The 24,966-nt window shown below is 43.4% G+C and overlaps 1 protein-coding gene across 1 annotated transcript in view; it reads left to right on the plus strand.

Annotated features, from left to right (window-relative positions):
* Window positions 1-24,966, plus strand: part of satb2 (SATB homeobox 2) — a 57,444-nt gene that overhangs the window by 8,599 nt on the left and 23,879 nt on the right. The window contains exons 2-3 of the mRNA XM_068572751.1: window positions 16,539-16,754; window positions 20,341-20,526. Coding sequence (XP_068428852.1) covers window positions 16,583-16,754; window positions 20,341-20,526 — 358 coding nt within the window. The 5' untranslated portion in view covers window positions 16,539-16,582. The remainder of the gene's footprint in view (window positions 1-16,538; window positions 16,755-20,340; window positions 20,527-24,966) is intronic.

Genomic DNA, 24,966 nt, shown 5'->3' on the forward strand with positions numbered 1-24,966 from the left:
CTTACTAATATTATTGCTATTTTAGGCCTCGTAGATTTGTAGCTAATTCGGTCAAATTCTAATGACATTAATAAAACACTTCATTATTTATTATGTTAATTATTTATTCTCACTTGAGTTTCCGTCCTCAGGTCAGTTTCTGTGATTCATATATACGAATTTTACACCATATTTTGGCCTTGAAGGCCTCTTCTCTTCTTTTTTTTACGTTGTCTCGCTCATCATCATCCAGCAGTGCACAGAGAGCTCGTAACACAACCAGCATTGTCATAAATAAATGAAGCACATGTGAAGTGAAACACCGACTACAATCCAATCAGACGAATCGATTTTCTTTTGTTAATTGATCCGATTAAGAAACGCTTGTTAACTGCCATTGCGTAACAAATAACAACGTCATCGACATATTTAGGGTTTTTGTGTTATATTTCAATGTGTAACGAGACGGTTTCCAGGCCACAACCTCCAACCTCATCTTCACGCGCACCTTCTTCATTTGTCTGATGACCTTCTGCCCCAAATAAGTAATTACAAACATTTCACCACAAATCATTTGCATCCAGTCATTTGTTCAGGACAATACGACGCTCACGTAAACGCTGCAATTATTCCTTTTAGAGGCAATCAAAGATGCAGAAATCAAATTTATTCTGACACTTTCTTTTATAATTAGGTTTTTTTTGGTTCCCTGTGATTTTTTTTTTCTGTCTTTCTGTGTTTTTTTCTTGCCACACAGCCGCGCTGTTTGCACAAATGTCGCCGGCTGCTTTTCTCTCAAACTCTTCACAAGGTGAACAACAGACATCCGAACCAAATCCTAAGATCCTGTCAAAAAGCGCGTCACAGCTGCAGTCACGTGACACGGAGGAACAGATGAGCTCGTGCACGGTGAATAGAAACAGTTCAAAAGAAGAACATTTGTTATATATATATATATATATATATATATATATATATATATATATATATATATATATATATATATATATACAGTTCATGTTCTTCCATGAAGGTACATTTAGGCTAAAAACAAACAAACAATTATTAATGTTTTTTCTTCTTCTTTTGATCCAACCCAGATGCATTCTTCTCCAAATTATTCCGCTGACTTGTTTGAATTTTTAAATGAGTTGTGTTCTGGAGTTCTGTTTCAAATCACACAAAAAATGTCTTTTTTTTTTATAAATCGGTCTGCTCTCTGGATGTGAAATAAATACGAGTGTGTTATTCTTTTCCTTCTTAAGAGGATGGGGGGTGATCGGTCACAGCACACACACACACGCATACGCACACACACACACACACACACACACACACACACACACACCTGCAGAACAGACGTGCACCTCAATAGCTGCCCCACATTTTGCTTTGCAAACGCTATAATGACACAAAGTTTCGGGCACAAATAATAGAAATAAATCCACGTGAGTTATTCACAGCAGTCCTCTGGATTTGTTTCTATTTCAGGGATTAATATTGAGTTGTTCTTCGCGGCGTTGTGGAGCGTTTCTCGTCCTTCCTAGGCCCACTGTCCCCACAAAGAGGTGACAATAGATAAAGAGTGTAAGTGACGCAGACGGCTTCAATAATTCAATAATTCAGCAGCCTCATGTCGCTGCACGATGTGAAACCAACACGTGTTTGTGTGTGTGTGTGTGTGTGTGTGTTAACGGGACATTTCTGAGAGTAAACACGGTGCAATGCAACATGACGACGTCCACGACACGCTAATGTGTTATTGTCCTCTGCAGGACAAAGGATTAAAGTTGACAAAAAAAATAGAAACCTGAGAGAAACGGTTTCAATATTTAATCACAGAAGGACAGTGACGAGGCTCGTGGTGTTTTGGTTGTGACATTGTTGTGTGTGCGTTTTCTGGTGTTGTGTGTTCCTTTGTAATGTGTTTATTGTCGGCTGTGCAATGTCCCTGCATATGTTTTACATATTTTTTACATATATTTTGCTTAGATTTCTCTTGTTTAATTCATGTTCGACTAACGAATACATTAAGTGTCGTAGTATACGTTCACGTTAAAAGTCTTCCAAATGAAATGACATTTAATGTGTAATTAAAATACATACATCTTACATATTAGGGCTAAATATTGATTGTGTGAGCTTTGTCAAATAACAAATAAGTTTCCCCGACTGTGGAGTAACGAAGGTTTCCAATCGAAAGCGATTAAATATTTAAGCAAAATCCATTCGTTTCGTTGAGTTTCCTGCATAAAAGCAGGAATTAATGAAGAATGAACGAACTGCACGTTAAACGGCGACAACCAAACGAAATGTTGATGTGAATCCACCTCAAGTTTCCAACCGTCTGATTGATTTAAAGACGATTGCCTAAATAAACTACGGAGGCCGCAGCAGGTCACGTGATGTGTCCAAAAGCGGCAGCTTGGAGCTGAATGTCCTCTCAATCCCAAAAAAACCCCGAAACAAACCGCTGACACTTTGGGTTTAACAGCCCTCTGCATGGTGAGAAACACCTCAAAAAAGCTTTAAAATTGTGTTGTAACGCGTTTTATGTTCAACCTCTAATGAGCACTTTGACGATGGAATAAAAATAACTGCACGAGACTCGTAAATGTCACCGAGCTGCCTCGCGACAACCTGCTCAGATCACGAGCTTTCATGCTTTTTAAAAAAGTTATTTAATTATTTCTTCCTCTGCTGTTAACACCCCCCCCCCCCTCCCCGCCATCCACCTTCCCACGTCATCACCGTCACCGTCATTATCATATTTAATAATATTGACGAATGAGCAGCGAGCAGCGGGACTGTGGCTGCTGCCACTTAACTCTCGCGTCGCATCCCGCAGCAGAGCAGCCAGGTGTCTGCGTCACACGAAGGTGAGTGCTTTTAATATAGTTTATTACTAATATTTTAATATCAATGTAAAGAGTCAAAGCTTTATAGTGATGCTGTTGTGTTTATTATCAAGACGTGATATCCTTCTATTTGATCAAAGAGAGCAAACCTGAGAGGAGGGTTGGGGGGTTGAAAAAAAATGAGGCCTCTGAATCGCTCGAGTCTATTTCCTGGAAAGCTGTCCACGCGCACGACAGTATGCATGCATGCATGCATGCATGGCGACGCACGCGCCCCCTTCTCACAGCAACTCAAAGCTCCGTGACATCTGCAGCACGCACGGTTGCAGTTTTGTGGCTCAATGTGTGTGACATGCTCTGGTTTAAAAAAAAGAAAAGAAGCAAGATTAGTCGCTGTGTGTGTGTGTGTGTGTGTGTGTGTGTGTGTGTGTGTGTGTGTGTGTGTGTGTGTGTGCGTGTGCGTGTGTGTGAGGCCGCAGCAGGGACGGTGGCGCATGCAAATCCTCGGAGACTCGGTGTCTCCGCAGACACGAGGGCGAAATCACAGTCAAATATCAAAAGTTAAAAGTCAAATATTTGCTGCCGCTTCACAACGATACAAAACTCTCGCGGACGAGTTCCTGTTCACACAAGTTCACTCTTTCTGACCTCTCCACTTTTAAAAAACAAAAACAAATATTGACGCGGCAAATCATCACTTACTAAGAAAAGAAAATACATTTAAAAAAATGTCATTAATGAAACTGTTCCTTTCCTCAATGTTAGCTTTGCATTCAGAAATCACTCCACATCGTTTTGACCCTCGTCGACTTTAAGTAAAGACACCGCGTGACGTCTGTCAAGTCACAGGTCAAGGCTTGTGTGTGTGTGCGTGTACACGCGTGTGTGTGTGTCTGTCATAAGTATACCACCTGTGTGAGCGCGAAGTATTTCTCTATATATTTATATCATGTCCAGTATATAAAACTCATTGTCTGCTGGACGACACGAAGCATGAGGCGTTCACTGACCATCAGTAGTGAGTCGATTTAACTTATGTTGTCACATATTTAAAGTGTTTGTGTTTATGTGGCAGGAGGGATGGGAGGTGGGGGGTGTTACACGCATTCGTGCGTGTGTATCGTTAACATGAACACTGCTGTTGCATTGAGCACGTCTAACAGCACGAGAACGAGAGACTGGCCTTATTATTAGGCTACTTATTAACGTGCATCAGCGCGTGGACTTCACCTCCGGCGGCATTATTATCTGCGGGATGATTCTGGCAATGTGTGAAAGTATTAGAGGAGCTGATAAGTTCCTGCTGCGTGAAGCACAAATAGTCTTTTCTCCTGTAAAAAAAAAAAAAAATACCAACACGAGCTCTGTATCTCTGTCAAGGTCTCTGCTGATAGGCGGCGGCGCGCTGCGCGGCCCCGAGGACAAGATCTCAGCCAAGATAGCAGTTAGGAGAAAAAAAGCATTACGCAACTGGTTGCGTTGAAAGGAGAGACCATGGAGTCAAAGGAGACATTATTTAGGAAAGGATCCCCTCGTGGGTCCGTCCAGACTCCTCCAAAATACACGAGACACACAAATAAAGAAGTTTTGACGGACACTTATTTATCTCATTACGCGTCCTCGTATGAGCGAGATCCGGCCCACAACATGCTTTCATGGGTCAGATTAGTTTTCTCTTTTTTTTCGACGCCTCCTCCTCCGCTCCCTCCCTCCTTCCCTTGCTCTCTTTGTCTCTCCTCCCTTCTCTCCTCCCTCTATCAGTCAGTGCGCTCGTTGGCACGGGAACGATTGAAAGTGACACACTGATTAGAAACCCGCTCCTTTTGCGCCGATAAACCCCGCTATTGCTGTAAAGCCAGACGCCGCTGTGTGTGTGTGTTTGCGTGTGTCTGTTGTTTTTTTTGGGGAGGGTTTGCTTTCCGGTCAGATCCGTGTTGTGTCCTCCCAGGCTGCGTTTTGTTATTTGTGTGTTGTGTTGTTTTTTTTCTATTGTTGTTGCGCGTTTTAGTTTTCTTCCGAGGATGAAGCCATGCGTTCAGTGGAGGGCAGACTCGTGCCACAGAGACGCGGTTTGACAAAAGCCTGACAGGGAGGAAGAAGACAACACACACACACACACGCACGCACACACAAAAAGTGCATCGAAAACATCAACTTCGCTGCGCTCCACGGCTCGAGGGCAGACTCTTCTCCTCTCCTTAACCGCAGAAGAGCATCCTGCGCGCGGCTCTTCCACTCCGCTGCTTCACGCTGCTGTCGTGGTCTCACCCCCCAACACCACCTCACCTCACCCCGCTTCCCCTCCCCACCCCATCCCCGTCCCGTCCTGCCTGAGCAGCAGTAAGTGACTCGTGGGTCTCCGGTCCGGTTCTCTCTCCTTCTCTAACGCCCCGAGTCCAGATTCCGCGCCTGGAGCCGAACACACAGCCCAGCCCTGGATTCAATACTCCTGCTCAATGGACAGAGCCTCCTCAGCGGCCAGCAGCGCTACCGACACGCCGTAAACAGTGAGTAGTCTGCGGGCACTCAAGCTCCACCAAGACACCCGAAACTGCCCGTGAATGTATGAGGAAATATGATAGAAATGATGTATTGAAAAAAAACAAACAGCCCAAATTGATTTAATATTAGTGTCACTGATCGAGTCATAGCCAACTTTGTATCTCTGTCACTGTCCCTTTAGCTAATAATGAATAATTATTAGGATTATTAAGTGTTTTTATTGGATATTATTAGTGTGATATTAACATAACATCCACCCAAACCGGCCTTTTTTTAAATATCACAACAATATTAGTTATTATTGTCATAATTAGTGAGCCGGTCGGTTTTCTACAATAACTTTTATTAAAGTTTTGATCCATGCTTATTGCATGTGCGCGTGCATGATCCATTTCAGCTCGTTGGTACTAAAGTCAAACGTATTTTCTTTGTATTAGTATTATTGTATTTATTAAATATACGTTTTTAAAAAAAAAAATATGCACACGTTGGTACGTGTTTAAAATATTGTATAAGTTATTAAATCACTCAAGCAGTTTATGAATATTGGAAGTTAAATATTTATGGGGATGTTTTTCCTCCTTTTTTTCTTTAAAAAAAACTATTTTGGAAGCTTGGCAATGAGTGTTTTGATAAAATACTCATATTGATATACACATATCTGCGTGTGTGTGATTGTGTGTGTCTGTTTGTGTGTGTTTGTTTGATAAATCGTTCTGGAAAAACAAGAAATACGCTCCAACATCACTTTGTGACTTTTTAACTTTTAAGAAAAATAATTAATGAGCGATTATACTGCGAGAGGTGTTACTGGTTAACACCGAGCTTAGTTTTTAGCTTCTTCTTCTTCTTCTTCTTCTTCTTCTTCTTTTTCTTCTTCTTCTTCTTCTTCTTCTTCTTCTTCTTCACACCGCTTCAAGCTGCCGGTAAACGGGACAGGTGATGAATAAAACATACCGAGGGAGACCGAGAGATGTCGAACACGCTGCGGCTGTCTTTTTTTTCGGGCCAGCTACACGGGCCTTGTAACCTCTGCAGCACATGGGACTGTGTGTGTGTGTGTGTGTGTGTGTGTGTGTGTGTGTGTTTGTGTGTGTGTATGTGTGTGCGTGTTTGTGAGGGGAAGGACGGGAGGGGGTCAGAAAACCAGTGAGAAATATGAGCATCACAAAGCTTTAGGTCTGAATCGGAAGTTCGGGCCTCCTGTTTTCTCTGAAACTGAAGCCAAATGCGCTGAAATGAGAAGCAGTCGCGTCAGGAGCAATCCTCTGTCCTGCAGGAATCAAACGCACGACGTCGTGCGGGCCTGCGGCGCTGCGTGGCACGCGGGACAGACGGAAACAAGTTACATGATGTTCTTCTTCTTCTTTTTCTTCTTCTAATTGTTCAAATCTCATATTCCTCTTCACACTGACAGCATTTCAGCTCCGAAACTCTTTGACCTTTTAAAAAGAAAACAGCAGGCTGACTCCTCTCCAAAACACGCACGCACACGCGCACACGCACACATACGCGCCAAGAACCCAAACCGCGTAAATATTTAGTCTTTTTTTTTTCGTGTGAAACGTCAACTAGGCCACTATTAATTCACCTGAGCAGGTGACGTGTGCACATAGACTGTGTGTAATCTAGATTATTATTTAAAGCGGAAAAGCAACGTTTTATTTTTTTAAATATATATTTTATGTGCGATAGGACCGAAACGTCACATTCGAGGAATGACACCAAAAAAAAAATGTGAGTTTTTTTATTTTTTCCTGAGTGAAACGCGAGGATAAAATGATTCGTTTCAGCGGCTCTGATGGGAGACTTTGGTTTCTGGCCTGTCTGCTTAAAGTTTGCTCACATGTTTAAAAAAATAACCAAAAAACGGTGCGCAGACTCTGTCGTGACGATGAAGAGGAAGAAGAGGAGGAAGAGGGGGCGGTTGGAGAGTTTGCATATTTAAAAAAAAAGAAGTCATATTTTCTTTGTCTCTCATTGAGATGCAAGAGGCTCCATGTGTTTGTGAAACTTTGAGCCTTTTTTAATTCATTTTTGAATTAATTTTCGTATAATTCTGCTGCGAAAACACATCATGTATGTCTGCAAATTCTGTTAAAAAATATATATACTGCTGAAATATTATCTAACTGAATTATTTTCTACATTCTTAAAGGTCAATGCCACTTTATCATCTGATAATCTTTAACAAATAAATAAATAAATAACTTAGATAAAAAATCAAAACCAATGGATATGTCCACTGATAAATGATGACTGCAGCTCTACCTCCTCTCTCCCTCCCTCCCTCCCTCCTTCCCTCCTTCCCTCCTTCCCTCCTCTCCCTCCTTCCTGTGTGAACTTCGCTATCTGTTCACACGTAATATGGGTGTGTCCACGCTATTAAACTGCAGATTAGATAGTGGAGGAGCTCAGCGGACGCTAATGATGCTCCTCTCTCTCTCTCTCTCTCTCTCTCTCTCTCTCTCTCTCTCTCTCTCTCTCTCTCTCTCTCTCTCTCTCTCTGTGTGTGTGGGCGTCGCTCCTGATCTCTGATGTCTTCCCCTTCAGCAGCGAACACTTCCTGATTAAATTCCATCCAAAATAAAGTCTTCTTTTCCTTTTCGCCTCCAGAAAGCGGACGCGAAAACATGAGCTCTCCGTTATGCCCACTCTGGTGAGGCTGGTGTGAGCTGTGGTGGATGGGTTTGGCAGTCTGTGTGTGTGTGTGTGTGTGTGTGTGTGTGCGCGTGTGTATATATATATATATAGATGTGTGTGTGTGACACATTCATAGTGTTTTCTTTGAGCGCTGTAAATGTCTGACGATGAACCAGGACCACATCGTGATGCAACACAGCTTCAAAGCGTCACAAAAAGTTGCACTGGACTGCATCTTCTTATACGACACACACACACACACACACCCCTGTGCACATGTGTTTGCTCCACACACTCTTATTCGTCCCTGCTGTGTGTGTGTGTGTGTGTGAGTCAGTGTGTGGTCCCTGGAAGTGTTAAAGCAGAGACTCTGTGTAGCGTGCTGGCTGTGGTTTGTGTGGCTTAGTGCGTGTTTGTGTGTGTGTGTGTGTGTGTGTGTGTGTGTGTGTGTGTATGGATGAGTGTGTCTTAAGCATGCATCCTCTAGCTGGAAGGGCGAGGCTGTAAACGCTCGCTGTTAACTCTTCATCCCGTATTATCAAATGAGATGTTTACGAGGGAGCCAAACATGTTCGCCAGAAGGCCTTCGTCTCGCCCCCCCCTCTCCTATTTCTCTCTGTGTGTGTGTCTGTTTGTGTGTGTCTGTGCGAGCCCGAGGACCCTCTCCACAAGCTGCAAAATAGTTGTGACTGCCTGTGTGTTTGTCATAAAGGTCTGTCTTCCCCTCACACCAGCTCTCCCCACATCACAGCAACACATCTGACGGCCATAAACGGCAAATTCCTCAATAATGTAACCTTCCCAAACAGCAATCATTTCTCATAAACAGCCACATAAAAAAACAACTTGTTGTTCCCCATTTTCTTTTTTCAGGCGTTTAAAAACGTTTTCCTGTTTGTTTGTGCTTCCTCTAAGCAGCTCTTGTCTCCTAACAATGATGTTCCCATCATGCAACAGAGCTGCGTTACACCAAGTGGAAACGTGGTTAAAAAAAACACAAGGACGCTGGTCTTGTCTGTGTGAAACAAGTACTTTTGTTGCCTTAACCAAGTATTTTTGTTGTCATTACTAAGTATTTTTGTTGCCTTAACCAAGTACTTGTTTTGTTTCCATGTTGCAGTCATTTTGAAGCTGAGCCACGGTGCTTTTCACCTGAACTTAACCAAGTTTAGTTGCCTCAACAAAATACTTTTTCTTTCCATTGATTTTAAGGCCAAATCATTTGGAAAATCACGTTTTGTTGCCTAAAGTAAGTTATTTAAGTTGTGTTTAAAACAAATAATGTGTCATAATTTAAAGCCGAACCAGGAGTTTGTCTTCTTGAACCAAACCAGGAGGTTTTCTAGCCTGAACAAAGATTTTTTTTTAGTTTGGTTTTAATTCATTTGAAGCCTAACCGTTTATATATATATATATATATATATATATATATATATATATATATATATATATATATATATATATATATATATTAGCACACTTTACTACTTTTGTTGCCTAAACCAACCAAGTATTTTTTGTTGCGTTTTAGTTTTTTTTAGGGTTTTTCTTTGTTGCAATTTGAGAACACATACGTTCCTCTCAAAACGTATACTGTGTGTGTGTGTGTGTGTGTGTGTGTGTGTGTGTGTGTGTGTGTGTGTGTGTGTGTGTGTGTGTGTGTGTGTGTGTGTGTGTGTGTGTGTGTGTGTCTGCAGGACACCGGTGTGCCACCTGACTGGTCTCTCCGTCCCCTCCCTGTGCACACATGCGTACGTTCAGTTTGACAGCAGGGCTTTTAATATCGCTCTTCTTCCTCCTCCTCTTCCTCCTCCTCCTCCTCCTGCCTTCTTTTATCTGCGCTGCGGAGCCAAGCATTAACCAATAGCTTGATAACCCGGCTATAAAAGTGGATCATCGCAGGTGGAAGAGCGTCCGTGTGTGTATCTGGATATTTTCCTACAGAGGTGACGCCTCTCAGCTGCTCTCCCCCCTGCTATCAGAGCTAATAATGCCCTCGTAGGTCTCTCTCCCTCCTCTCCCTCCCCTCCCTTCCTCTACTTTGCATGACGAAGGGCTGAACCCTTCGTCAGCACACGCAGTATCGTAACGGTAAAAGAGATACCAGGACATGCAGCTCTTCAGCTCTGGAGCGAGAGGTCAGTTGTGCTGCTTCCTCGCGCTTTGAGAGACGTTCGGGTTCCTCCGTGGAGGCGGGAATTATCCCTCCTGTACTCGTCTCTCGCTCTGAATTCAGTGTGTGAGTTGCTGCTCTCTGTTTCCTCTTATCGCAATGGGATGACGGTAAAGTGTGTGTGTGTGTGTGTGTGTGTGTGTGTGTGTGTGTGTGTGTGTGTGTGTGTGTGTGTGTGTGTGTGTGTGTGTGTGTGTGTGTGTGTGTTGTTCCACTTTTTCGTCAACGTCTCGCTCCATCGGAGGTCGAGCATTAAAAACAGCTGGAATTGTTTTTAGTTTAGTTTCACCAAACTTAAATCCAAAAAATAACAGATGGAGATTAAAAGAATAAATGTGAGAAAAGTAATATTAACTAAAAAAAACATCCAAAATACACATTTAGTTGTTTATTCCACTGATTAGTTTGTGTTTGCATCAAAAGTTACCGTTAGATAACGGCTCATTTGCACATTTAAACACATTTTATAAAACTTGTAATACAATAAATAATTCTCTTAATGTAAGTATTGACCCGGGGAAAGTTCTATTTGTTCTTTTTTTAATTTATTTTATATTATTCACCTGTAGAGTCGACACAGAATATGTGTAATGTCACTTAACGTCTCTTCAGTACATCCACCAAACTTTACTCTTTCATTCCTACACACACACACACACACACACACACACACACACACACACACACACACACACACACACACACACACACACACACACACACAGAGAGAGAGGGGTGTGTTTATACATCATTCAGAGCCTCATTTATTCTACATTTTACTACTAAAAATGGATGTTAACAGTATTTTCTGATTTATGGAGGGATACAAAGAGATCAAATGAACTCCCTTTGAATCTAATACATAAACAATATGAAACCAGAATGTTGAGCCTCGCTCACCCCAATGTTTAGATTCCTGCTCTGGAAAAGTGTTACAAAAAAGTGCACATATTTAATGAGAAAAGGCCTCATTTGCACATTTAAACATAAACTTGTCATAGAAAAAAAAAGAAGAAGAATTGCCTCGATGTGCTGAATCAAGCTGGTGGTTTCTATCAGCGCTCTCTAGGAAGAGATGTCAGAAATGGCACCACATGTGTTGAATTTCAACGACAACTCGCGTTGTGTTACTTTTCAACGCGGCGAATGTGCAACTCCTGTTGTGTAAAGTGTTTCTACACACCAGCTGTGTCACACGGCTTCACGTTAACCCATTGTGTGTAACACATGCGTGTTATCTCTGCACATTGTGCACCAGGTGACTGTGTTAACTAATGAAAAGCAAGGAGCCTTTCTAACATATTTCAGTCAAAATTGTCAACTTTTTTTCATTTTTTTTTTCATTTTTTTATTTGGAAGTAGCGATAGACAGAAAACTTAGCAAACATGCATTACAACTGACACTTCCATATCTTTTTTCTTGACATATACAAACACACAACATCCCCACCCCTCCCACTGGTGCACCCACATAGAGTACAGGAAGATAAAATACATAAAAATAAATAAAAAGAGGTCGCCTCATTTCGCCGAGCCAGACGTCTACACACACACACACACACACGCACTTAAACACACACATCTCCAGTACGTCTGCACACACACACACCTGCTTCACTCTACACAGCAAACAGTCCTCACATCACACAAACATCGCCACAAAAATTGTCAACTTTTTAAGACTTTTGTTCCAGAGGAAACTCCATTAATGGTGATTATCTCGTCCCCGGCTTTGATCCCATGACCTGCACCTGCAGCGACTCTCTCTCTTTAAATGACGGATGGGTTGAAAAGAAAAGCCGCCGCGGCCACTAAATCAGTGTTTGTCAGCCGTCTGACTCCTGGAGTTTAGACTGGCGTTTGAATTACACGTCGGCCCTCCGTTTGTGTGTGTTTACGTCTTGGAGTTGTTTAGAGGTGTTGTTTGTTGTCGCGTCCCCGCTCTTCCATTTTCTTTGGGCGTGTCTGCGTTTCTTCCCTCTCGTCTCTCGGCCTCCTCGCCGTGTGTTTGTTATGTCTGGAGCGCGTAATAACGTGCAACTCGAGCGTGGCTTATCGGCAGGAAGAAAACGCAGAGGTCCGGCGCACAAAGGCAGGAGACAAAGTGTGTTTTTAAAAGACTCAGAAGTTCATTCGGTGAAAGATTCAGGACGACAAAGTGTTCGACTGAAACTCTTTTGTTAGATTTTTTTGATGAACAACTTTTTGTTGTTGTGTTTAGATTTAAATCAGCACCTTTTTATGTCTGTTATGTGTCTTGTTGTCTTGTTTCATACGGCATTTCCTGTTGTTTGTTCTTGTCATGTGTTTTTTTTAACCTTGTCTGTTGTTGTCTTTGGCGACAAATAAGTTTCCTTAAAAAGTTATTAAAGTTATCTATCTATCTATCTATCTATCTATCTATCTATCTATCTATCTATCTATCTATCTATCTATCTATCTATCTATCTATCTATCTAAAGGAGAGCTGAGTTGGGGTTTTAATTTGCTCCAGAAGATCCAGCGTGTTCACTTTTTATTTGTTATTTTTTTATTGATTAACAGGTTGTTTTTCATATAGAAAGGTGTGACGGTTCACCAGAAAGGCAATAAATTGTGGAATGTGTCATGAAGTCTCCTTATCAAAAAGACATTTCATAGCAGGCGATCAACAGCTCGTCTTATCGCGTCTTTATTAACGGCCTCGGCTATCAGCACGCCTTATCAAACAATGCGTCTCGCAGGGTTTTCGATGAACGCCGCGACTGTCTCGGGGGCGGTTTGAAAGGCTGGTTCCCTTCAACGCCGCTCTGTTGCTCAACACGCCCGTGACAATTGAATAAAATAGATTAACGTTTTATCAGCAACGCGACTGTGGATGTTTCTGTGGGAAAGGCCACGTTATTGTTGACGAACGAGCTGGAAGAAACAATGAGGCGAGGTCAGAGGGTGTGTGTGTGGGTGTGTGTGTGTGTGTGGGTGTGTGTGTGTGTGGGTGTGGGTGTGGGTGTGTGTGTGTGTGTGAAGCCATATCATGAAACTTGCTTCTCCTGTGTCTCTTGCATATCATCAAATATTAGGCAGGTCTGTATTAAATATTGATGCGATGATTTTAAAAGTAATATAAATGTGTGTGTGTGTGTGTGTGTGTGTGTAAAAACAAGAACACAATGTAAACTGTAAGTGCAACAGGTGCTGGAATAAATATATAAATATATTGCTTTATGGACATGACGTTGTGGTTATGATATATTTAGAGCAAACAGCGTAGAGTTGATATTAACATATGATTTAGCTGTTTAATATACATTATATATCATTATGTACTTTTTATACGGCACTGTGGAATGCAGTTACGCATTACATTCAAGTAAAAGTACAACTAAATAAAAGTCCTGCAGTTTAAAACACAACTTGGTACAGAAATATGATCAACGAAATGTACTTAAAGTATCAAAAGTAAAAGTACACGTTCACCAGAAAGTTCACAACTGTCTGTTTAGTCCTTAAATATAACAATATTAGTGGAGCTGCAGTTAATTTTAATGAGCAATTAATCTGCCAAATATCTAGAAAATCTTCAAAGATTGTGTAAAAAGATCTGAAAAAGAAACACAAAATATGTTCAGTTGCCTTTAAACAGTTAGAACAGATGAATATTTTACGTTTTTCGCTTAAGGAATGACGTCAATGTTCGAGTGGGTTTTACTTCCTGTAAAGTTTAGTGGTTCCCGACCTCTGGGGTCGGCCCCTTCTGAAAGGTCACCAGATAAATCTGAAGGGTCGTGAGCTGATTATTTGGAGAGTAAATCTGTTTTCATGTTCAGGAAACACTTGTTTATCTTTATCAATGTGTTGCATTTCTAAACTGAAATGTGTGTAAATGAACTAAAGCGCTCAAATAAACAGGTTCCTTCTTAAGTGGAGTCGAAGAATAAAGTCGTAGCATTAAAGATTAAGTGTCTCAGAATATCGCGTTTTAGCCTTTTTGTCACTTTAAGTTTTGCAACGCCTAAAATAAGTACGTAAACTCAGTAAACTGTAAAGTTAATAACATAAAATAATCCTTTATTAGTCCCTCAGTGGGGAAATTACAGGATTACAGCAGCGTTGCTCACAAGTAAATAAAGATACAAATCAAGTAATATAAATAAAAAGTAGAACGAAAATCAAACAAAATTAAAATTTAAACAGTAGAATAATGATATTAAATGGAATAAAAATAAAAAATGTGTGTAAAAAGTAAAGAAAACACGTCACAAACATCTGTAAAGAAACTTCTCAACAACTTCAGGACAGGAACAATGTTCTCCTGCGTTAAAGTCCTGTGTTTGCGCTACATCGCGAGCTGTGAGCGGCGACACGCTAAAAGATGAAGAGCGCTAACGATGAGCTCCAGGAACCCAGCAACAAAAAAATAAGTCACCCCACGGTGACAAAAAAACGCGAGGTTCATTTTGTATTTTTGCCACAAGACATTCAGGGCGCTCGCCAACGCACAAGCGACAAACGCTTTAATAAACAGATGAAAATCTGCTTCCTGTCGCCGCGCGACGCAGTGAAACTTGCTGCTGATGCTGCAATATCTCAAGGGGGAGGAGGGAGATTATCATCCTTCCTCTCTTGGGTCAAATACCAAATGAAATGAAGGTGATGCAGGATGCGGTCAGAGATTAAATGCTGCTGGGAAACTGAGCATCTGTTATAAAGTGTGTGTGTCCCAGTGTGTGTGTGTCCCAGTGTGTGTCAGGTTAGATGGTGCGATGTCGGCTAAAGGTCTGGATAGGGATCGTGAGCTGCGGCGGGTTGGGACCTGCCTCTGATGGCAGATTCTCTCTCGCAGGATTTCTTGTTCAATAAGAAACGAGTTGTCACTTCCTCCTTGAAGTTTTTTTAAATTTTTATCTCACGCGGCAGGTAAAGTTCCTCTTCTCAAGCAGACGAGCAGCGCTTTGTGTGTACGTCTGTGCCGGTGAACTCCCGTCAGAGTTGTGCGTCGCATCCAGTCGTTCTTTATTGTAGCTGCTACGTCGTTAGCGGTTGGATTTATTTGCAAAAGCCGCCCCTTTTCCCAGCGAGCCTCACATTGTGAATTATTGTCGCGTTTAAAAGCCATTGCTTTCCACTCAGTGCAGCTCTTTGAACTTGTTCTTTCTTTCTTTTTGTTTGTTTATTTGTATTATTAAACTCCGCCACTTACATTTCTTTGAGCCTCTTCGCCTCCCGCACTGTTTTTTTAATCACGCCAAAGCTAATGTTTTTAATTTATTATTCATTTTGAAAGTTTTGCCCAATAAGCCTCCCCCCCACCCCCCTTCCCCTTCCTCCAATTCTCCCTCTGTGGTGGTGTTGTTGTTGTTGTGAATACAAGGTAGAGACAGCAAGACGGCACCACACCAAACGTCGTCTTTTTGTTTTCCGACTAACGACAGCTGCAGCAGTTACAATAAAAAATAAAAAAAAGCTGCAGAAATATTAAAAAAAGCCAGGGCGGGAGGGAGTCGCAGTTTCTAATCAAGCGCTGTGGAAAATGCCACACACTCGAAACAATAACCGTGGATTCTCCCTCATTTGTTCTGGTGGCTTGCTGGCCAACGTCACTCAGCACAGAGAGACCCTGTGTGTTTGTGTTTTTCCACAACCCCCAAAATCTGCTCACGAACTGGATTTCCATACTTTCTCTCTTCACCATTTTGCTTTTATACTATTTTTTTCCACGGACACGTTTCTAATCTCTCTCTCTCTCTCTCTCTCTCCACTGAGGGTCACACATGCTGGCAGATATTGTCCAGGGAGCCGCCATGTAAATAAAAAGTCGTCCATTTGGCCCCCTGAGCTGGCTGGCGTCTGGCCCGGCAGCGTTTTCTAATGGCGTGATCCCACAATAGACGTTTGGCTGACGCTCTTTTCTTAAGGAGGACACCGGGGTCGTCTGCGTGCTCGAACACATTGAACACGAGCGCAACACAGTCAGCGTCTCGTTTACACTCCCAACAAACACAGTAAACAGACTCTCTCTCTTTCTCTCTCTCTCTCCCTCCATCGTCTTCTTCGGTCTCCATTTGTCTCCGTTTCAACTTTTAATTAAAGGATGTTATTCTTAACTCTTCCTTGAAGACTAAAAGCCATCGATGTCTCAATATTTCTCTGACTTTCATGTCTGTGGCTCCACGTCTTTTTGTCACTGATGACATGAATGTCTAAAAAATGTCACAATACAAATAAAAAAGGGTATTTTTTTATCCATTTTTACTCCAACAGGAGGAACTTCAGCTGCGTATGAATACACGTTAACAGTTTGTCATTGTTTTTGGTCTTTTCATCGGATTTGTTGATGAAAAAACAACTTTAATAGGTAATTATTTTTGCTTTTCTAACAACGTCCACCCTTCAATGTTTCTCAGACTCGTTCTCTCTGGCTGGAGCTCCTCTGGGCGTCTGGAGGAGGATGGAGCGAGGCGGGGAGAGTCCCATCACCCAGGACAGCCCTGAGCGGAGGGGAGGCAGCCCGGACCTCAGCGGCCTCGCTCCGCCGGGGAAGAAGGGCCGTCTGGAGCTCAACGGGAGCCCCACGGGGCCTCGCGTCCGCCACAACGGAGCCCCGCTGAGGCCCCTTGGAGGTAAGCCACGCGCTCGTGAAGAGACGCGTTGTTGCCGTCACGTTTTCCATCATTTTGAGGTGGTGGATGTCGCCGCGTTGCTCCCTCTTCTTATGCAAAGGGAGCAAAGGAAGGTAGGATTCGTTCATTCCCTTATGCAAAGGGAATGAACGAATCCTACCTTTTCACACTTGAAAGTGATGCCCGGGCTTTGGGCCTTTTGCTGACATCGAGTACCGATCAGATACAGGATGTTTGAGGAGAGACTGGGATCACTCCGGCAACATGGGGCTGAAACATTGCTTTCTGATACCAGATCAGCCTATTAGCAACCAAATCTAATATCCATATTGGTGCATCTCTACTATCACCACTGACTCCTAATATTCACATAGCAGCAGTGAAAGAGATGCATTTTCTTTTGCAGATTCTCCAGGAAATTTGGTCAAAATGCGAGCAAAATATGGATTTCAATTTGTTCCAAGAAAAGTTAATTGACTGACGGAAATATACAACATATAAAATGAAATGTCTTGGACCCTTTACAACAATTTGAATGTTTCGAATGGTCAATGGTGATGTCTCGGCTTACTGGCCGCGTCCCGCAGCCGCGAGCGGCGTTTGGCTCGGCGCGCCGTGTCGTCGTGTGGCGGCGCCGCTGGGACGACCCGAGCTGTTTCCTCACCGTTAATCTATAAGCCTGGAGGGACCTGTATAACACCATCCCACCAAATGAAGCAGATTGCCCCATATAAACAAGATTTATTCAACTCACTCTGGTTTATCGATTCCTGCATCCGCTGTGAAAGTTGGTGTGTGTGTGTGTGTGTGTGTGTGTGTGTGTGTGTGTGTGTGTGTGTGTGTGTGTGTGTGTGTGTGTGTGTGTGTGTGTGCACTTAGCCTCTCTATCTGGGTGTATGTTTGCAGAAATGTCTCAACCTTTTCCTTTAAATTTTAAATTTGTGATAGAAATAATTTCCACACTGACAGAATCATAAATATATTCTGTTCTTGTTCCCACAACCTATTTATGTAAATATTTTTAGATTTTCTCTCACTCAAACATTCACTCGAGGATGCATTGATCTTGAGGCTGCACAATCGCATCAAGCGGATTTCATCTGCATCGTTTCATATGAATTCGCCCCAAAAAATTCATCCTTGAATGATTCGTCAAAACTCCAGGATCTTACATTTTACGAGTTTGCAACGCCGGACTCGTCCGCAGTAATAAAAGAGGTTAACAACTCAACGTGGAGTTTAGATTTGACCACGAGCACGAGGAAGAAGAGGAGGAGGAGGAGGAGGAGGAGGAGAAGCAAAGTGTTGACGTGAGAGAATGAACGTTTTAAATGCAAGTGTGTTAAATTTCTGTGTGGGAAAAGCCGAGGGAGGGACTGAGGGGGGAGGAAGGAGGAAAGTAAGTAAGGAAGGGAGGAAGGGGTTTCCTGCGCCGAGCGGATGGTTGGTCTGTCATAATGACAGGTTTGTCTTTGAAGACAGGAAACTCGCCGTGTCTCCTCCAAACCACACTTCTGCCACGAGGAGGGGGCCACACACACACACACACACACACACACACAGAGCGGCATGCAAACACACACTTTTACATGCTCTCACACACACACACGCACACACACACACCACATGTCCACACTCCCGAACGTCTCCGCTGTGACACTCACACCCAGCAAAAGCTGCCAAAACACACACACACACACACACACACACACACACACACACACACACACACACACACATCTTATTTTAATATCCCCGTTCGCTCACCCCCATACATATTAGAGGGATTAGAGGTTTTTGAGGCAACATCACATCATCCAAACCAGATCACACAGTCAGCGGGCAAATCACAGGACACTGGATATAAGAGAAGACAGACCGAGGTGGAGACGGAGGGTCGAGCGAGATAGGGCCGGAGGGGGTGGAGAGAGAGAGAGAGAGGGGGAGCGCTGGTCGGAGGGAGCTGCTCTGTGTTGACAGTTATATTTCCCTGTTGGGGGAAATTCACTTACTTGAATTGGCACAGTGCTCCAGTGTGTAATTCACTCCATGAGAGCCTGGAGGACTGGGAGCGGAGTGATTAATGAGGAGGAAATAGAAATATAGGAATTGACTGATTAAAACAACGGGTGGGATGGATCGAGGGGGGGGGGGGGGGGTGCTGCATTCACCTCCATGAAAGAGTGTGTGTGTGTTTGGTATTGTGTGGTATAAAACACATTGCCGTGCCCCCACCCACACCCCGTATTATTAGTGCTGGGACGCTGCCTAATGCTCTCACTTCATCAATTTCTTCAGAGAGCTTTTAATGAATGAGGTGACAGGTGGCCCGAAACCAAGAGCCTTTTAGGAAAAAGGTGCATATTGGAGGGGAAGGATTGATATTAGTGCGGGGAGCCAGGAGGATGCTGGGAATCGGCTGACTTAATGCACTTTGAAACACGGCGCAGGAAGAGCAGGTGCTGGTCTCCGTGTGTAAACGTCCGGCTTCTCGATTCTAACGCGAGGACCGCGTGCAGAGTCCCCTTTTGCCGCTAATGATCAACACAAACATTCAAACGTGTTCACCTCCACTTGTGTCGCCGCGAGCAGGGTTCAGAGCCTCATGCAAAACAGAAAGGACGTCGAGGTGTGTGTGTGTGTGTGCCGTGCCATGTGAGAGCTTCATGCAAATTGTCTAGTTTGGTTTTCACCGGTCCTGAATTTGCATCTTTTGAGGGTGTGATGTCGACTCCTCTGCACAAACAATGAATTAACCGCATTAACACCATTCACTACTTGCGCCGCTTTTTGCTTAGAAATTGACCCGTCACACCCTCCGGTGACCTTCGACGGCTCACATGACCACGATATATAAATACCAGCAGCTATTGTCCTTGATCTCCAACGAATGTGCAACTCCTTGCCTTTAAAAAAAATTTGAAAAATAAAATATAATCTGAGAACCAATGAGATCGCAGGATCTCGAAATACCCCCCATTAAAAAAAAACGCCATTGTAGAGGGGACTAATCGCTTCGTCATTTTAAGGAGTTTACAGAATTATTCAAACTTAACGATCTTTTAAAAAATAAATAAAAAGTAAAACCACACGTCTCTTCTCACAAGGGTTACGGTACTTTTGCAATTCAAATGAGTTAGATCGGACCTGTGGATTTGGAGATGGCATCGTTTTAGTTTTAAAAAAACACAATTTGCAATTCCCGTAAAGAAAGGAAAGAAGAGCTGCGGGTTCATGAGGTTAATGAAAGTAGCCGTTGGTGTCAGCGCAGGTCTTTTGTGTCATGTTTTGCATATCAGTTATCACGACCGCCCGTCTAATAGGCCGTTAGATTAAAAATGCCTTGGAAACGTCCGACAGACAGACGGTTTAAAGCGTGTCGTCATGTTTTTGGGTTGCGGCGCATCCAGAACGTCAGGTGTTGCATTATTCAGCAGTGTGAAACCGAAGAGGGGGAAGCGACTACAATCTTGACCCGCGATAAATGCGATCCACATGTCAGCTGTCTCTCTGTGTTGTGATCACAGACAATAAAAGCCAGACAAATTTTAAAGAATCGTCCCCCCCCCCCCCTTCTCCCCTGCAGGTCTGATGATTCCAGTCTTCTGTGTGGTGGAGCAGTCGGATGGAGGCATCCAGACGGACGGATGCGACGGACGAGAGGAGCATGCAGAGTTCGTGCTGGTCAGGAAGGACATCCTCTTCTCCCAGCTGGTGGAGACGGCTCTGCTGGCCCTCGGCTACTCCCACAGCTCGGCGGCTCAAGCCCACGGTCAGTTCATGGCAGTGGTTCTCAAACTGTGGGGCGCGACCCTCCAGTGGGGCGCAGAGGTATTACAGGTGGGGCGCAACGGGAGATGCAGATTCTTACTTTTAAAAAAATGTTGTTTTTTTTCAAGAATCCTTTATTAATCCCACAGTGGATGGATTATTCTCTGCATGCTACCATCCTTAGTAATGAAGGAGCTTTGTGCTGCTGTGAAGCTCTGGGGCCTCAGTGTCTTGCTCAAGGACACTTCAACAAGAAACTATGGGTAGAAAACAGGGATCCAACCGGCTTCCTTGGTAATCGTTTTGCCAAATATGAGTTATTTTTTGCACATGTTTTGTCAGATGGAGCAATCTGGTTTACTTAAAAGAGATTTCAATTTACTTTAATCTATTAATTAAAAAAGCACAGACAGAGGAGTCTCAAAAAGTTGGACCATTTTGTTCCAATGTTGTTGGGGCAGTGGAGCCTGAACATTTTGCTTCCTCCAAAGTGGGGCGTGACAAAAAAAGTTTGAGAACTATTGTCTTACAGAAAGAGGCGAAAAACACCACTACCACACTCTCACGAGCGACTGATAACAACCTCTCAATGTTTTGAGAGTCTGTACGCAGACTGGGTTTGTTTGATTTGGACGTTTTGACACCCGCAGTAGGATTCGTGTCCCTAAACCTGAGCTACAAGCCGTGCTTGGCTCATAATCTATAATAATAAGTTGCATTGACCTTAAGATTGGGCGTCAAAATCTGTCCCTGCGTCCCTCGAGGCAAATACATTGTGGGAAATCGTGCCGACTGAGAGTTTGATGAGAAGTTTTGAAACCACAATATCATGTCCGCACATTAAATGTGAAGCCATAGCCAGCAGCCGGTGAGCTTAGCTTAGCATGAAGACTGGAAACGGCAACGCTCATTAATGAACATGCTACATCTTATATATCAGAAAGCTACTCAGCGGAGCTGTAAGGTGCTAATTTGTGAGCTTTTAGATGAGCTGCTAGGCAGAGTTTGTGTCCTTTAGCGAGAGCTGGGCTAGCTGTTTCCCCCCACTTCCAGTCTTTATGCTAAGCTAAGCGAGCCGGCTCCAGCTTCTTATTTAACTCTCAGGAATTTAATCAAACTTTTCCTCTCAATCGGCTCTCAACTTACAGGAATGATTACGTCTGGAATTTTATTTTGGTTTTTTTTGTGCTTGATCATTAGCTTCATGGTTAATAAAACACAAACATGGGCCAAAGAAACAGCTCATAAAAGCAAGATGAAAGACTTAATTTTCCTTTATTTTCCTTTGGGGGAAGGGGGAGAGAAATCCCCAAATGTTTTGTCTACTTGAGAGTTAATTTAAAAAGAAGACACACTTGCATTGTTACAACAACAATGCGCGCGTCACACACAGTTAAAACGAACATCAAGGAGTCACAGCATTTATATCCATTGTGGTCCTCGGATGAAAAAACCCATCAATATACAGACACATTGAGCAATATTGTGTCAACAGGCGAAGGGAGAACACTTCCTTCTGTACTAAAACTGCTCCGTTATATGAGGTCACACGTCCTCTAGTGTGATTGCCAGGAAGATAATTCCCAATGATGTGCGCCAGCGGCCTTTTTGCACTGTGAAGCCTCTCCGACCTGCAGGGAGAAGTTTATGTCGGGGCCCTGGGGCTGAAAATTAAGAAGAAAAGCCGAGGAACTTCAAACCATTTTCGGCTCGGCAGAGAAACGCAGAATAACTGTGTTTTTCTAAACCTGTTGCTTTAACTCAAACCGCCTAACTACCTGAGGTCAAGCTGCCTCCTTCTGTTAGCACGAAGAGCATCAGGAGCATTATTAATAGCCATGATTTTTCCAACCTCCGAGTGTCTCTCGCCGTGTAAACGATGGTGCCGCGCTGACTCAGAATTAAATACCGTGCAGCTTTGGGGTCACGACGGGAACGATCCTTGAAGAAGGAGACGCTGCCTCTAATCAGCGGCCCCGGGTAGAAAAACTGGATGTGAGGTCGTCTATTTGGAGCAGACGCTGTCATGTTACGCTCGGCAATAAGCACAAGAATGTTTTAACAAAAAAAAACAACACACAACTAAGACACAGACAGCCTGTAAAACTCATTAAAGACACAACAAAGCACTGGACAGGAATGTCTCCGGGAGACAAAAATACTGTGTGTGTGTTTGTACAGTATGTGTGAGAATGTTTATGAAGCGGAGTAACAGAAAAACGCTGCAATTTATTGTCGCACACATGCTAGTCATCTGCGACAGGACAGTGTCATTTACTGCCGTCTCAAGAATGCAGAAAATGCCATCTGGGGACGTTGCCTCACATCGACGTATAAAGATGGAGCGACAGTGAGGCAACAGGCTGTTGCAGTAGACTGGGAATGGTGGGAGATCCCCATCTGTGTGTGTGTGTGTGTGTGTGTGTGTGTCATCTCCACCAGGTCTATTTCAGATGAAGCCTTTTAGACCCACGAGAGTGCGTTCTTCTCCTTGTCGTAAATGCAGCGCTGCAGGTAATCCCTTTACTGCCGGAGGGCAAACAGCTCTTATCAGGCGAGCGGCCCACCTGAAGCAGGCCGTGTACTCTCGACCTTTAGGGACCGGAGAGATCTGGAAGTCTGACTTCAGTCGCTCCAGATTAATTAAATATACTCGACTCGATGCACGATATGCGAGTCACAAACCTCTGTGGAAAACGCCACAGCTTAAACGTGTCTTTTGTGCAGAATAACGCGGTTATTATTTGGAAACAGTATTATCCCAAGGGTCCAACAGGACCCGTACGCGCTGACTTGCACACACCTAATAAGAGAAACCAAGCGTTCATACTAAAAAAAATTAACTTGTCGTGTATAAATCTTTGTATGTCCATGACTTCCCTGGAGAAAAAGTTGCACAATCTGCCCAAAAAAAATAGGAAGACGGGTTTAACTGAGGTATAAAAACATCAACATTTTCTCTCTAATAGTTAAGCCTATTAAAGAGTAACTGGAAACACTTTTTTCCGCTGCAGGTTTTCACGCCTGTTGCACCTCTAACCACACCGGTGATGTCACAGTGCGCTGCCACGCCCTGCAGTGCACGTCACTGCAGCGGGACGAGACGTTGACATCTTTAGTGGATGTTAAGTCACTCTTCATGTGAAGAGTTTCACGACTACTGGACCTTCCAGTGAAACCCACAAACTGTGTCCCTGTCCGCTTCTGATCTCGTCCATTTTTATTTTGGTGAACTTGCAACCGACGGGCCCGTTAAACGCGAGACAAATAAACAACACGCAGATGCACATTATCCCAGAGTGATGGCCGCACATTACCCTCCAAATTGCGCAGCGAGTGTGTTTGTTACGGTTTGCAGATGAATGCCATTAGTAGCACTTTTAGCCTCAGTGTGTTTGCCAAGTACCAGGGGAGGTCTCTCTCTCTCTCTCTCTCTCTCTCTCTCTCTCTCTTTGTGTCTGTCTCATCAGTGTGCATGGAAAACGCCGAGCCACATTGGTCCCCGTGTCCACATCAAATGCACCACGCCGGGGGCTTCAAAGGCGAGACCGAGCGGGACATCTCGACAACTCGACACAAACAAAGCTCTGAGAGGGTTGACTTCCAGCATTGTTCACAGTGCACGAAACACACACACACACACACACTATCGTGAGCCTCGTTCAACCCATGCAAGGGTGCAAAAAGAAAGACAAAACGTTGCACATGCGCTCCTGTGTGGAATGTATTCCTGCAGTATCATAGACAAAACACACATGCACTTCCTCCCCCGACTTCTCTCAAATGAATAGTTTTTGTTTTTTAAAACAAGCGTTTATGTTAAATGAATAATTCCTGGCTTAAATTATACATTTTTTTTTCTTTTCCCCTGCGGTCCACGACCAAAATTACACAGAGTTCCTGCTATTTTCTCCCTGTTTTGAATTGTGTCCTGCATTCTTGCGTCCCAGCGGTGTATTTAAAGTCCCCGCCGAGGACCACGGCCTTTCTTTAATTAGCTTAGCCCAGTAATTAACTGGGAGATATTGTTTATTTCGATTATAAGGGGCCCGGAGGCTTTTATAGAACGGATGGGAGCAGACCTGTACTTTACAGGCTTCAGCCAATGAACAGTTAACAGCGGTCAGCCGGCCGGACGGAGCATTGTTGCTCTGCCACGTCCCGACGAACCACAAAGGGTCGCCGCTGCATAGATCATGCCCGCGATTCACCGGACATCTGAGTTCAGACCTCTCCGTGTTCTATTTGTGATCCTAGCGGTCTTATTTAATCCAGGCATACTTTACTTTTGTACGTATTGAACGTTAATACATTTATAAATAAGTAATTGACCATTATTAAGAACGTCTTTTGGGTTTTCTGGGTTTGGCCGGTGTATATCCTGTTCATGCATGAGCTATTTTGCCTCCTTTTAGTTCATCTGAAAGGGTAATTATCATAA

The sequence above is a fragment of the Clinocottus analis genome, unplaced genomic scaffold (assembly GCF_023055335.1).
Source record: "Clinocottus analis isolate CAN_PGR_092001 unplaced genomic scaffold, fCliAna1.0.p SCAF_12, whole genome shotgun sequence".
NCBI classification, from domain to species: Eukaryota; Metazoa; Chordata; class Actinopteri; order Perciformes; family Cottidae; genus Clinocottus; species Clinocottus analis.